The sequence below is a fragment of the Carcharodon carcharias genome, chromosome 20 (genome assembly GCF_017639515.1).
Source record: "Carcharodon carcharias isolate sCarCar2 chromosome 20, sCarCar2.pri, whole genome shotgun sequence".
Taxonomy (NCBI): Eukaryota; Metazoa; Chordata; class Chondrichthyes; order Lamniformes; family Lamnidae; genus Carcharodon; species Carcharodon carcharias.
The window spans coordinates 82,016,198-82,030,270 of record NC_054486.1 but is presented as its reverse complement, the minus strand read 5'-3'; the positions used below and the strand labels follow the sequence as shown (position 1 = coordinate 82,030,270).

The 14,073-nt window shown below is 41.7% G+C and overlaps 1 protein-coding gene across 2 annotated transcripts in view; it reads left to right on the top strand.

Annotated features, from left to right (window-relative positions):
- Positions 1–116: 116 nt before the first annotated feature.
- Positions 117–14,073, top strand: part of LOC121292202 (TOG array regulator of axonemal microtubules protein 1) — a 150,366-nt gene continuing 136,409 nt past the window's right edge. For both annotated transcript variants that reach the window (XM_041213879.1, XM_041213880.1), the window contains exon 1: positions 117–2,403. In XM_041213879.1, the coding sequence (XP_041069813.1) occupies positions 376–2,403 (2,028 nt within the window). In that variant the 5' untranslated portion in view covers positions 117–375. The remainder of the gene's footprint in view (positions 2,404–14,073) is intronic.

The following is a 14,073-nucleotide window of genomic DNA, read 5'->3' as shown; positions in this document are numbered from 1 at the left end:
GCCTAGTTACGGCCATTTTGATAGGAGTTTTTTTCAAACCCCGGGTTGTGAGAGAGAGCGCGCGCACGAGAGGCCGGGCGGGTGCTGGGTAGCAGCGCGCGCCTCCCTGCCTGTGTTTGCGCGCGCGGCCGCTGCCGCTCCCCGGTGGTGTTGGGGGTGGGGGCTGGGACGGTTTGTTATGAGGGAAGGACAGTGAGGTTTGTGGCGCTAGCCGGTACCGGCGGCAGGAGGTGAACGCGGTGATTATTGTAAATAAGGTGCAAATGTCATGTAAACGATTGAATGACGTCAGAGAGGAAGGGATGAAGCCCTGGAGACGGCGGCGTTTACAGTCGCTTAAAGGGTTCGGCCGGCCGCCGCTCCCCGGCAGCTTTGATGGCAGGTTCGGTTGCCAAGTTGATGCGGCCGGCGTTTGCTAAGCACGAACAGCACCGCTTCTCGACCGGTGACCGAAGCGAAGGCATTGAGGCGGGCCGCGGCGGCGGCTTCTCCTGCAGAAGCAGCGATACTCGGGATGCCGTGATGTCGGCGAGGAGGAATGGCAGCCCAGCAGCCGCGGCGCCGGCCAACATGGAAGAAGATGTGATTCTCCAGCAGCTCAACAGCCAGACTTCGCTCAAGCGCACCGAGGCACTTAAAGCTCTCCGTGCCAACGTCAGGCAAAACGCAGGGAGGTTAGTCTTTGGCAACAAGAAAGCTCTCTTCTCAACTTTAAACGAAGTGCTCCTCGACGGCAGAAGGGAGGTCAAAGTCTCGTGTATTCAGCTCATATCGGAAATTATTCAAGGATCGGATTCAGATCTGGATTGTTGTAGGGCTGCCGTGCTACCCAAGCTTATATGGAGTCTGCGAGACGACAACCCTACTGTGCGCAAAGAAGTCGTGCAAACTTTGCATGTATATTTGAAATACTCTGTGATCTCGAAGGACGTTTTCTGGGCTTTGATAGAGCATGGACTGGAAAACCATGATCCTGTTGTCAGGAAAGCAACGACTATTATTTTACCTATTTTGCTCACTAAGGAATTTAACAACGACAGTTTATTCGACGTGACCCTATGTTTAGCTAAAAAACTAAGTGGTGATAGTATGGATGACCCTTTCTCAGCTTTCACAACTATGGGACATATACAACGCCACATCGGAGAAGAGGAATTTAACTCGTACTTAAAACGTTTGCCACCGTCTCTTAGGAGAGATTATAACAAACTAATGGAAATAAAATTTGAACCACAAGCCAAGTTAAATGGAGGTAACGTTCCTGAGCTGGAACAAAGTAGAACCTTTAAGACCAGTTCAGGATTTCGTGGTAGATCCATCGACAGCGTTGAAGATGCCTCCCAATTTTCCAGGCCAATTTCGAAGGATCATAGTAACCTGGAGTTTCGAATAATTCCGCAAGAGTTATACGCCCGGCTTCTAGACCGGGAAGACTATAAGAGTAGAACGCATGCTGTTGAAGAACTGAAGAATGTTGTCGATGATTTTAATTTTATGACTGTGCCTTCTACATCCATTTTAGGTTTAATTGGCTTTTTATGCACTTTGCTTGATGACTCAAATTTTAAAGTTGTTCACGGTACATTAGAAATCATCAACTTGTTGGTAGTTAAACTAAATCATGGTGTGGTAAATTATCTCAAACCCATTACATCTGCAACAATAAAAGTGCTAGGTGACAATAAAGTTGTCACCAAACAGGAATATATGAAAGTCTTTATAGGTTTAATGAAGCAGGTTGGTCCTCAAAAAGTACTTGATATGCTGCTTGACAACATAAAACACAAAAATTCTAGAATAAGGGAAGAAATATTAAATATTATAATTGCTTCACTTTTGACTTATCCAAGTGAAGACTTTGATTTGCCTAGTCTTTGCCAGGTTGTCGCACCAGCATTAACTGACTCTAAGCGAAAGATCCGCCATGCAGCTTTAGAAGCTTTTGCCATGTTGGCTTCATCCCTTGGTTCTAACAAAATGTTCTTGGTTAAGGCAGTGGATACTGTGGAGTTACAGGAAGATGGTGATGGTGTGATGGCTGCAGTGCAAGCCAGACTAGCAAGAAGAATCCTGCCAAAATTAACTCCACAAGGACTTGTGGAATATGCAATACCAATGCCATCTTCTGCCCATGGTAGAGGGATACAGATGCCATTAGGAGCAGATACTGAGTGGCTGCTGGCGAGTGGAAGAACCCAAAGTGCACACAGTTACCACGGTGATCATGAAGCTCACTCTTTAGGCTATGGATCACCTAGCCCCAGTACTGATGAATATACCTCGTTCAGAAGAGTATTAAGTGCCGGCCGAGGGAAGAGCAAATTACCGTGGGAGCACACAAGCTCAGTTACCAGGAGGTGTGGTCAGCAAACTAGGTTTTCAAATACGGCTCCAGCAGAACAGGTAAGATTCGGAGCATGCAAATTCGGAGTTGCTAATAATATGAAAAAGTTAAATTATGTAGTTTTGATTTTAAATTATGCTTAAGCGTACGGCATTAATAATTCAGTGTCTTTGACTTTCCAAAGTTGTCTGAGTGGATGCAAGTTTTTGGTATGAAATTTAACAATGCTCAAAAACTGATTGTAATCATTCTACCTTACTGAATTGTGGGCGTACTGTGATTGCCAGCGCTGTTCTCAATGGTTGATGTAAGGAACATGGAGGTGACAACAAACCTACAGAGGAGTTCTCATAATTGTGGCTGAAATCAAGTTCAAAGCAGAACCCACATCCCACCACTGCTTGGTGCTGCAACCTATTGTGCCACTGTGCTGCTCAAGCACTGTAACTTGGATCTCCTTGTAATTTGGCAAATCCTAAACTTGAACAAATAAAATTATAACTGAACTTAACTTACAAAAATAAATTTTTGCTTATAAATATTTATAATCAGAGATGAAAATGTGGGACATCCTTAATGAAAAATTCCATCTGTTAAGTAGTTTCTGTAAAGAAGTATTTTTAAAGACCTTTCCAATTTAAATGTACAATTTTGGACTTGCTGTTTGGCAGCTATTAACTGTTTTATTGAGTAACTGGTGACAGAAAACTAATGTGACTGTTCTACCTAAGTGGTTGTTAAGATTTTGCAAAATGTATTTTTGCTGTTGGTCAGTTTTTGTGTGCACAATGGTCATTCTGTAGAAGGAGAGGTCTAAAAACTGCAAAAATCTAATTTCCAGTCTGTGTGTGCAGAAATATTTAGCCTGACATTACTAGCAGATGATCATATTCTGTTTATGCATCCCCCAAAGTTTGTCGCCAACATATTAGGCCTTGCTGCATCAGACACTGCCATATTCAATATCTAATCTATTTGGAAATATTATTGAAGTGCCTGTTCTTTTAATAGATTGTACACAATTTGTTGAGGCTCCTGGGAAAGAGTCAGAGAGTGGAATTTGTTTTTGATTGTGGTAGTAAAGAAGCAACACCAATGTAATCGGTGAAATTACCTCAGCACCAGGCAATTCTCATTATCTTTTCAGCTAACCAAGCTATCTAGTATAAAAACTAGAGATGAAACCAAGTTTTGAGTCCCTTAATGATGGAAGGTGAAGCTTTTCCATCTTGCATTTATTTTGCAAGCACGTACATCCTCTTGAATGTGTTTATGTTTTTAAATTTTGCGCACACATGTATACATGTACATTGTTCTTCTCTTCAAAGATGGCTTTGACCCTTACTAAAAGCAGTTGTAAACAATTCAGAATAAGAACAGTTTGGTTCCAGTGGGTCCGAAGTTAAAGAGCATGTTTCCAGAAAACCAGGTTTTCAGCAAAGCATAGTTTCCCCACTACAGCACTTGTGAATGAGTGTCAGTCATGTCTCACCACATACAAAAATGTTCTTTTAGAACAAGAGAAGCTGTCACGTTTTAATCTACCCAGATTATAGGCTGTAGTGTAGAACTAAGTAGCTATTCTTTCCTGAATTCCATTACACTTAACAACGTTTTTTTCACGTTCATAGAAATTTGGATAGTTTTCATCCTTTTTGATGTCTGACTGACATGTTACTTATTTATTTTGATATGAATCATTCTGTTCTGATGGATGAGTGGATAAAGGTTTGGTACTAAGACAGGTATGAGAAGGACCCAGGTGATCTGACCTTGGCTGGGAAAGCAGTTGGGAGATCGACGATGGGACTCCGTGTCCTGCAATAGACAGGGAAGTCATGGTCCAGATTGTAAAAGTGTCTATGCGTGGATATGTAACAATGACGAAACATGGCATGATATGGCATATGATATCATATGTGGCCAAAAGTTCTGCAGGCAATCACTACAACCCAGCATGTTGGCACCTACAGAAGGGGAGGGGAGAAAATAGGGAGGATACACATGATTTAGGCCTAATTTTGTCCAAATACTTCAACCGTTTAGCTCCTTCATGTTAGTTATAAGAATTCCAAAATCTATTGGTCTTTATTATGTTTCTATCTACTTGTACTTTGAAGGATTTATGTTTTTTACCCCAGTTGATCCTGCAATGTGCTGATCTGACCATAAAGCCACATTTAATGTTTCCATTTATATTATAGTGCAGCCTTCAGAGCCAGCACTGTCATGTAAACTGAGCCCTACAAGTCTTCGGAAGCACAGAGCTTCATCTGAAGTGATGGTTTCATGTCATGGTTCAAAAAACAAATCACCACCAGCAACAGAAGTAAATGCTAATCAGGGAAGCTGGACTACATACTGCTATTTCAATCCATGCACGAGTAGCTGAGGTTGCAGCCTGCCTAAACAGGCAAACAACAAGGTTTCACATTGCTGGGCTAAGAACCTTTTCTGACCTTAGAGAAGGTTGATGGTCAAAAATTGTTACACTTGGATCTTCTGAACAACTGCACATAGAGGTTGGGCAGCAGAGTTGCTGCAGCAATGCCAAAATCCATCTGAAAATAACAGGCCTGAATTCAGAACATTGAAAGGGATTTTGTGATAAATGTGCAACTGTAAGTTTTAAATAGTTTATGTAAGCAAGTTTTGGTCCAGCGCAAATTTCCTTTTGGCTGGTCTATAAAGCTGAAAGGGCACTAAACTGTACAGAGTTCTGCAGTTTATTCTAGGCAAGTATGTACCAGCTACAGATCAAAAGTGATTGATGTGGAACAAAATAAGAGTGAGCAAAATCACTGTCATTGGAAAAACTCTACTGCAACAGCTAAAAATAACTTTTTTTTAAAGCAACCTGCTTCTGCGCCTCAGGCAGGTATTTGTTGTAAAATGCTAACAACTGAGGACTCTGTTTTTGTCCAACTCTGCCCCATTTTCTCAAACTGCATAATGTAAAGGAACATCTTTTATAAGCTGGCCACCCATTCTGTGTTGTACTTGATTTATGGTACATATGCTGGTGGTAAATCTTTGTCTTAAAAATAACTGTTAGAATTTAAGCAGAGAAGTTAGAATGCCTTAATTTTGTTAAACTCTTGTCAAAGCAGAAATTGAATTTATTTAGTGCCTTTAATAATCTATTTCTCAAAATGTTTCACAGCCAATTAATTACTTTGAAGTGTCAGAGAATCATAGAATGGTTACAGCACAAGGACACAGTTTGGCCTATCATGTCTGTGCTGGGCCTCTGAAGGAACAAGTCACCCAGTGCCACTCCCTGCCTTTTCCCTGTAGCCCTGCAAATTTGTTGTTTTCAGATAATGATCCAATTCCCTTTTGAAAGTCTTAATTGACCCTGCCTCCATCACACATTAAAGCAGTGCATTCCAGACAGTTTGCTGTGTGGAAAAGCTTTTCCTCATATCATGTTGCTTCTTTTGCCAGTTACCTTAAATCTGTGTACCCTTGTTTTTTATCCTTCCACCAATGGGAACATTTTCTCCCTATCTACTGCCTAGACCCCTCATGACCTTGAATACCTCTATCAAATCCTCTATCAATCACCTTCTCTAAGGAAAAAAATCCCAACTTTCTATGTAACTCACTCAAGTCCCTCATCTCTGGAACCATTCTTTATTGATCTTCTCTGCACTCTCTCTAATGCCTTTGAGTCCTTCCTAAAGTGTGGTGCCCAGAACTGGGCACAATACTTCATTTGAGGCCGAAGCAATTTTTTTTATATACAGGTTTAACATAACTTCCTGTCTTTTGTACTCTGTACCCCTTTTGATAAAGCCCAGGATGTTCTATGATTTATTAACTGCTCTCTTAATCTGTTTAACTACCGTCAATGATTTATGCACATATAAACCCAGGTCCCTCTTATCCTGCACCACCTTTAGAATTAGAATACTAATTTATAATACATTGTTTTAATTTATGTTATCTCTTTGCTTTCTTCCAAAAAAGTGAATCACTTCATACTTCTCTACATTAAATTTCATCTCCCACTTGTTAGCGCATTCCATCAACCTTTCTATGTCCTTTTGAAGTTCTACATCGTCGTCCTTGTGGTTCACAGTTCTTCCAAAATTTGCTGATGATAGGAAACTTAAAATTGTACCCCTGTGCACAAAAGTCTAGTTTATTAACATTGATCAGGAAGAGCAGAGGTCCTAATAATAATCTCTGGGGAACTCCACTACGAACCTTTCTCTAGTCAAAAAACAGCCGTTCATTACTACTCCTTGTTTCCTGTCACTCAGCCAATTTCGTATCTATGTTGCTACCGTCCTTTTTATTCCATGAGCTCTAACTTTGCTCACAAGTCTGTTGTGTGGCAGTTTTATCAAATGCCTTTTGGAAGCCCATGTACATCACATCAACAGCATTACCCTCCCTTGCCTGATTTAAAAACTCAAGTTAGTTAAATACGATTTGCCCTTAAATCCAAACTGGCTTTTCTTAATTAATCTGCATTTGCCCAAGTGACTATTAATTTTGTCCTGTATTATTATCTCTAAAGCTTCCCCAACGCTGAGGTTAATCTGACTGGCCTGTAGTTACTGGGCTTATCTTTACACCATTTTTTGAACAAGAGTATAACATTCACAATTCTCCAGCCCCTGGCACCACCCCTGAGTCTAAGGAAGACTGAAAAATTATGGTCAGTGCCTCCATAATTTCCACTGTCACTTCACTCAATATCTTTGGATGCACCTTATCTGGTCCTGCTGCCTTTTCAACTTTTAAGTACAGACAACCTATCCTCACTAACTTTAAACACTTCAAGTGTTTGAACTGCTTCCTCTTCACCGTGACCTGGACAGCATGTTATTCCTTGGTAAAGATAGATGAAAAGTATCTATTTAATACTTCAGCCATGTCACCTGCCTCCACGTGTAAATCCAATTTTTGAGCCCTAATTGGCCCCACTACTCCCCTTCACACCCTTTTACTACTTATATACACATAGAAGACTTCTGGATTTCTTTTATGTTAGCTGTCAATAGGAACAGAAGTTGGCCGTCCAGCCTGTCGAGCCTGCTCGGCCGTCCAGCCTGTCGAGCCTGCTCGGCCGTCCAGCCTGTCGAGCCTGCTCGGCCGTCCAGCCTGTCGAGCCTGCTCGGCCGTCCAGCCTGTCGAGCCTGCTCGGCCGTCCAGCCTGTCGAGCCTGCTCGGCCGTCCAGCCTGTCGAGCCTGCTCGGCCGTCCAGCCTGTCGAGCCTGCTCGGCCGTCCAGCCTGTCGAGCCTGCTCGGCCGTCCAGCCTGTCGAGCCTGCTCGGCCGTCCAGCCTGTCGAGCCTGCTCGGCCGTCCAGCCTGTCGAGCCTGCTCGGCCGTCGAGCCTGCTCGGCCGTCCAGCCTGTCGAGCCTGCTCGGCCGTTCAATTAAGTTATGGCTGATCATTTATCTCAACACCACTTTCCCACCCTATCTCCATATTCCTTGATCTCATTAGTCTCCACAAATCTATCGATTTCTGTTTTCGAAATGATTGAGCTTTCACAGCCCTCTGGGGTAGAGCATTCCAAAAGATTCACCACCCTCTGAGTGAAGAAATTACTTCTCATCTAGGTCTTAAATGGCCTACCCCTTATTCTGAGATTATGTCCCCTGGTTTTGGACTGACCAGCCAGGGGAAACATCTTATCAACATCTACTCTGTTATGCCCTGTAAGAATTTTGTAAGTTTCAATGAGGTCACTGTTCATTCTTCAAAACTCTAGGGAATACAGACCCAATCTCTCCTTGTAAAACAATCCAGTCATCCCAGGGATTAATCTGGTTAACCTCCGTTGCACGCCCTATATGACAAGTATATCCCTCCTCTGATAAGGAGACCAGAACTGTACACAATACTCCAGGTGAGGTCTTGCCAAGGCCCTCTACAACTGCAGCAAGACATCTTTGCTCCTATACCCGTATTCCTTTGCGATGAAGGCCAACATACCATCTCCCTTCCTAATTGCTTGCTGCCCCTGCATGCTAATTTTTAGTGACTCATGAACAAGTACACCCAAGTCCCTTTGGACACCCGCACTTCCCAACCATTCACCATTTAAGAAATATTCTGCCTTTCTGTTTTTTCTACCAAAGTAAATAACTTCTTCACATATTCCATTTGCCATGTTCTAGCCTTTTCCAAGTCCTCTTGAAACCTCCTTGCATCCTCCTCACAACTTGCATTCCCACCCAGTTTTGATGTCATCTCATTCTCTTCTCTTATACTCTCTTTGCTTCTCTTATTTGCTTTTTCAAACTCCATCTGAATCTTTTATATTCGGCTTGGTTCTCAATTACACTATCCACCTGTCAGTTGTCGTAAGCACACTTTTTCTGATTCATCTTATCTTCATCATCCAGGGCCTCTGGATTTGTTTGCCCTACCATCCCCCTTTGTGGGATTATAACTTGACTGTATGTCAACAATCCATTCTTTAAAGGCAGCACACTGTTCAGCCACAGCTTTGCCTGCTAATCTTGTGCCATCACTGTTGTATTCTAGGCAAGCGTGGCAACCTGTTTGTGCACAGTAAGGACCCTGGGAAGCTAGAATTTGTGTAGTGTAAATATAAAAGCCAGAAATATTTGGAATAGAAGGATGAAATAACCCAGAAACGTGTCAAAAATCGGATGACCAGTTTACGTTGCCTGTCGATGCTGGAGCTCATTCGGCTGTGGGGTAGTAGAACATAGTACCATTTTGTCCACACACAGTTCTCAGTCTCAGGAAGACTTTAGAACAGTGATGGGCAACTTAGGCTAATGAATGGGCTTCATGAGTTGTCCTCCTTCATTGCTGTAGGTCGCAAGATTGAAACCAGGCATGTGCACTAACCATGACCCCATGAATAAGATTAAATACAATTAATACATGCCAAATATTTAATAAATTATAGAAAATGCTTAATCATTCATATATGGACAGAACTTGCATCAACTTCAAATGGTAAGAACAAAAGGAATATTTACATTTACCTTACTTACATAATATTCCATGTGACCTCTGGATCCGTTCTCCACAGATTAGGACTCGGATTTACAAACGCTTTGCAATTCAGCACTGAGGTTTCCATCCGTTAGTCTGTTGTGTGTCTTGCATTAATGTGTCCCATAGCAGAAAAAGTCTGCTCACCTGCAGTGCTTTGATTGGACGCAGAGGGAATGCACTGCTTTCGCAGTCAATGTTGTGTGCAATCAGCATGCACCACACTTCACGTGCCCTTGCTTTATGTGCGTACCACTTTAGTATTACCAGTAGGAAAAACTACGCGGATGGAAACCGGCGGAATCTGGCAACCCAGCGCATGAGCAACAGTCAGCAAAACGTCTTGTGGGCCGCACTCAGAACCCTGATGGGCCGCAGGTTGCCCACCACTGCTTTTGAGGGAGGGTGCACCCTTACAAGGAAGTGATGCTGAAGGATGAGGTGATGGCGTGCACCTCCTCATGGCCAACTGATACAACAGCAATGGGAACACAGCAGTAATATCTAAAAGTTACAAAAAGCTAAATTTTAAAAAAGTTAATGAGTGCATTTATACATTATGTGGGGCTAATGGAATTGGTTGTCAATTTTAGCTCCTATAATATTGCAAAAGTGTACTGTCAGTTTCTCTGTTTATTTATTTTCCACCCTGTGTCTGTATAGCAGGGCTTTTCCCTGTAAAATATAGGAAATCCTGTAAAAATAAAAACATTGCATTTGCCAACAGCAAAATGCAGATGAACAGGAACATGCTTTAGTTGAGCAGAAACACAAAAGCCTTTGATTTGCTAATATATGTATAAAAGAGGACTTCTTATTGTTTTAATTAAGTTGTATGTGTGTGTGTATGTCTGCTATTACATTTTTCATCAGTTTTAAATATAGATGGTGAAGCATTTTTTTAAAGTAGCAGTTGCAGCTTTAAATTGACTTTGCCATTTTAAAATCTACTACCAATAATTATAACCTGAAACAATACTCTGAAGGTCAGGACATTGTGTTTTTTTTTACCTCTGCTGGAAATAGTTTGGTCAGTGCAGCTATAGAGTGCTTCATTTGTATCTAAGCAACACTGGCAGAACGCATTAAAAATTGGCTGCTGTTGTCAAGGTGTTCACACTCACATTTAGATGAGCAATTTATTAAATATTAGCTATTTATTAGCTAAAAGGTTTAATGTTTGTAAAAATATTTGAGCTTGAGCTAAAAATAATTGCTTTAAAAGTAGTTTTATTTAGGATTAGGTTTCCATTATTACCTCACATCCCTCAAATTTTATATTTGCCTTATACACTCAGGATTAGTGCATCTATGAAGCCATGCTTTATATAAAAAAAATAACATTGTGAATTTACTGGCTGGAAGACACTAACTGATTTAAAAAATACTAAAGCCACATTCCAATGACTTGAAATCACAGTCAAAGATGGCTGAACATTTGCATCACTGTACCTTTGACATTCCAAAGCCATTGAAATGGAAGCCTCCCATCTGCCGAGCCTTGCCAGAAACAACTCCGCCTTGAAGGAGTATGAATGGGGCTATCTCCTACCCCATTAGCAAAGCACCCAGATAATCATCTGGTTACTCAACTGGATGGAAACAAACCATTAGCCGCAATCACTTGGACAATAGGACTCTGGCTATGAAAGGAAAGTATAATCTAATCATGTAAGCCAGGCAACTCTAATCCTTGATCTATGACCATGTTTAGGTTACTGTGCAGTTGGAGAGTGTCATGTGCCAAGCTAGCTAGCCCTTTTTGTTTAAGCACCTGTTTTTTCTGCAGATCAGTGCAGAAGCAAATGTTACACTGAAGAAGCAAGAACCTGAGTCCTCTGCCTGTCTCACCATCAAACTTCCAAGTTTTGAACTCTGCCGATTTTGACTATCCATGTGCCACAAGTAGAGATCTTTATAACAAACTCAATCCAGCAGCTGCTATCTCCAGAAAAACAGCTAAATTGCCCGTCTACATCTTTAAGCTGCTTTGATGTTGAACCCAGAAGGACCACTGGGTTCAGCCTGAAGCTAGCCAAATCTCCAACGTTACCCTTAGCTTTGTATATCCTCTCGTGCGTGTGTGTATGGAAGGTTGGGGACTTTTTATTATTTTTCTTAGACTGGGTTAAGTGCAATAAATACTATTCTCTTTTTAAAAACTCAAGGAAATATGTCTGTCTTTTATAGTCACAGTATGTACACAGTTAAACACTCACTCACTTGGCAGCTTATCCTTTTCTAAGAAAAAGTAGGGAAATTGGGAGCCATTCCACCTCTCCTCAGCTGATCGTATTTGAAATTTGGGGGATCAGGCCTGATAATGGAATTTCAGACAAAGAAGAAAGTGGAAGTGCAGTCATATTGTTCAGTAAAAATATATTCAAAAGTTTTATGCATGTTTTCTTGTGGTTTGCAGCACTAGAATACTTAATGTCCACAGTTGAGGCCAGTACCTTCCTGGAATAGAGTGAAATAATTTGGGACAGCTTACAAGCCCTCTCCATTGAAGAGTTAAGAAATGTAGCTTGGCATTTAGAGATGAGTGTCTGCCTGAAATGCTAAAACTTGTGGCCTGAGCGTTTTTCAATTGAACCTGAAGAACAGGAGACAAGCATGGAATCTGAAATGGGCAGGCTAGCATTATCAAAAATGCAGTTGGAGCAGCAGAGACTAGAGCTAGAGTTGCAAGCAAGAAAAAAAGAGAGCGAGAAAGATAGGAGAGAAGTCAAAAAGTAGAAAGAGAGAAACAAGAAAAAGGGGAAATACAATTCCAAGAAAAAGAGAGACAGGAAAGGAAAGAGGGAGAACTCCAAGAAAGGGAGAAAGAACGAGCTTTCCAGGGAAAAGCTGTGAAGGGAATTAAGACAGCTTGAGCTGAGTAGGGGAAGGTCTACTGTGAAGACGCCTTTAGTGAGGAAAAACAACCCTCTCCCAGGACCAACTATTGAGATATTAAAGTACTCTCAACTGATACTGAAGTTTGAGAAGGATGTGGAAACATTTTTTGACTCATAGGAAAAGCTTGCAAAGAAACTGAAGAGGCCAGTGAAGGTTTGGCTTCTTTTACTGCACAGCATATTAACAGAAAAAGCACAAGACTTATTTCCTTTTGTCATATGAGTGTTTGTCAGACAGAGATGACCAAAACTGCTATCCTGAGTATATGAGCTGTTAGCAGAGGCGCACTGCCAAAAATTATGAACTTTCTGATAAAAGCCCAAGCAAACTTTCATTGAATTGAAAGGGTTAAGCAACTTGCTTTCAACCAATGGATATGGGTGCTTAAGATAGATTCCACCTATGAGAACCTCAGATGTGATTCTCCTTGGAATGCAAAAGCTTGCTTTCCATTTCCATAAAGACCCATGTGGAAGAAGAGTTTCCAAAGCCAGATACAGTCATCATAGCAAATGACTATGGATTAACACACAGACTCCTAACTTAATGTAAACTAGGATCTGGTAATCCTACAAGCTAAGGAGAGATAAGAGGGGGTGTAGATGAAACCAAAACGGGCTTGAGAGTAAAGGGAAGTTGTGGGGAAAAATTGATCAGTCCCCAACTTTTAAAAGAAGGAACCAAGATGGTAAACCTGCAGGGGCCTACCTAATGTGTTTTCAGCATGGAAGAATTGTTGGCATGTCAAAAGATCACTGGGATGCTGCAGTCAAGACAGTGTCCGTGAAGGTCTTAAGCCTATGTTCCAATGTGGCAGAGGGCCAGAATACCTACCAGGATTTATTCTTTGAAGGGAAATAAGAAGCCAGTAAAGGAGACCAGCATTCTTGGAGATACTGTCAGTTTACAAACTTTGCTTGTGGCAGGAGAGGGCTGTTTTCCGCTGAAAAGCAGAGTGAATATTGTGTGCTGATTAAGGGACTTACTGGGGAATATGTGGAGGTTCTTTTAATAAAGATATACCTGTACAGTGAGCTAGTAACAGTGGGGTGCTCCCAAGTTTTCCCATACAGGAGGTGGACCTTTTATGAGGTAATGACTTAGCATGTTGGAAGGTATTATCCCCAAAGAGTCCAGGGCAGTCCACATGCTGAGGACTGAGGGAAACTAGCAAAATTTTGCACAAGCACAGAGGACTGAGGGAGTCCCAAAGATCCCACAGAAGACCATCAAGCCAGTGAAGATTAAGGAGGCTACAGGAAAGCTGATAGAATTTAAAGGGGCCAGAATAGAGCCCATGGAATTTAGAGACAAAAATAGAGCCAGAGGAAAGCAAAAGTGTTGTAACAGAAGCAGCAGAGGTAGAAGGGAATGCAACAGAAGTATGGTTAGCAGAGATCATCTTCCAAGATTTAAATAGGGACCAGGAAAGTTCCCAAACAGTACAACAGAAAGTGAGGGAGATGCTTCACATTTTTGATGAGCAGTGGAAGCTGGGCAGCCATCTGCAGGCAATAGTGTCCGAGAGGTCATGGGACATATTGGGGAAAACCCATTCCCCAAAGGAAAAAGGAAAGGTAATGCACCCTCAAGTAAACAACATTCGTCGAAACCAAACAGGGAATGCAAGTAAAATCAGTGTGGAATTAGCCACTGGAGATCAAATGGTTGGGTTCTAAATTCAAATCTAACTAAACCTAGCAATTCAGCTTCAGAACCCACTAAAGTCAAAGCGCAGGAATAGAACCTGGATGCCTCACAAGGGCTCAAAAACAATTTATCACCCATTGGCATGCTGGAAATAAGATGTATCAATGTACCAGAAACAAAATTATT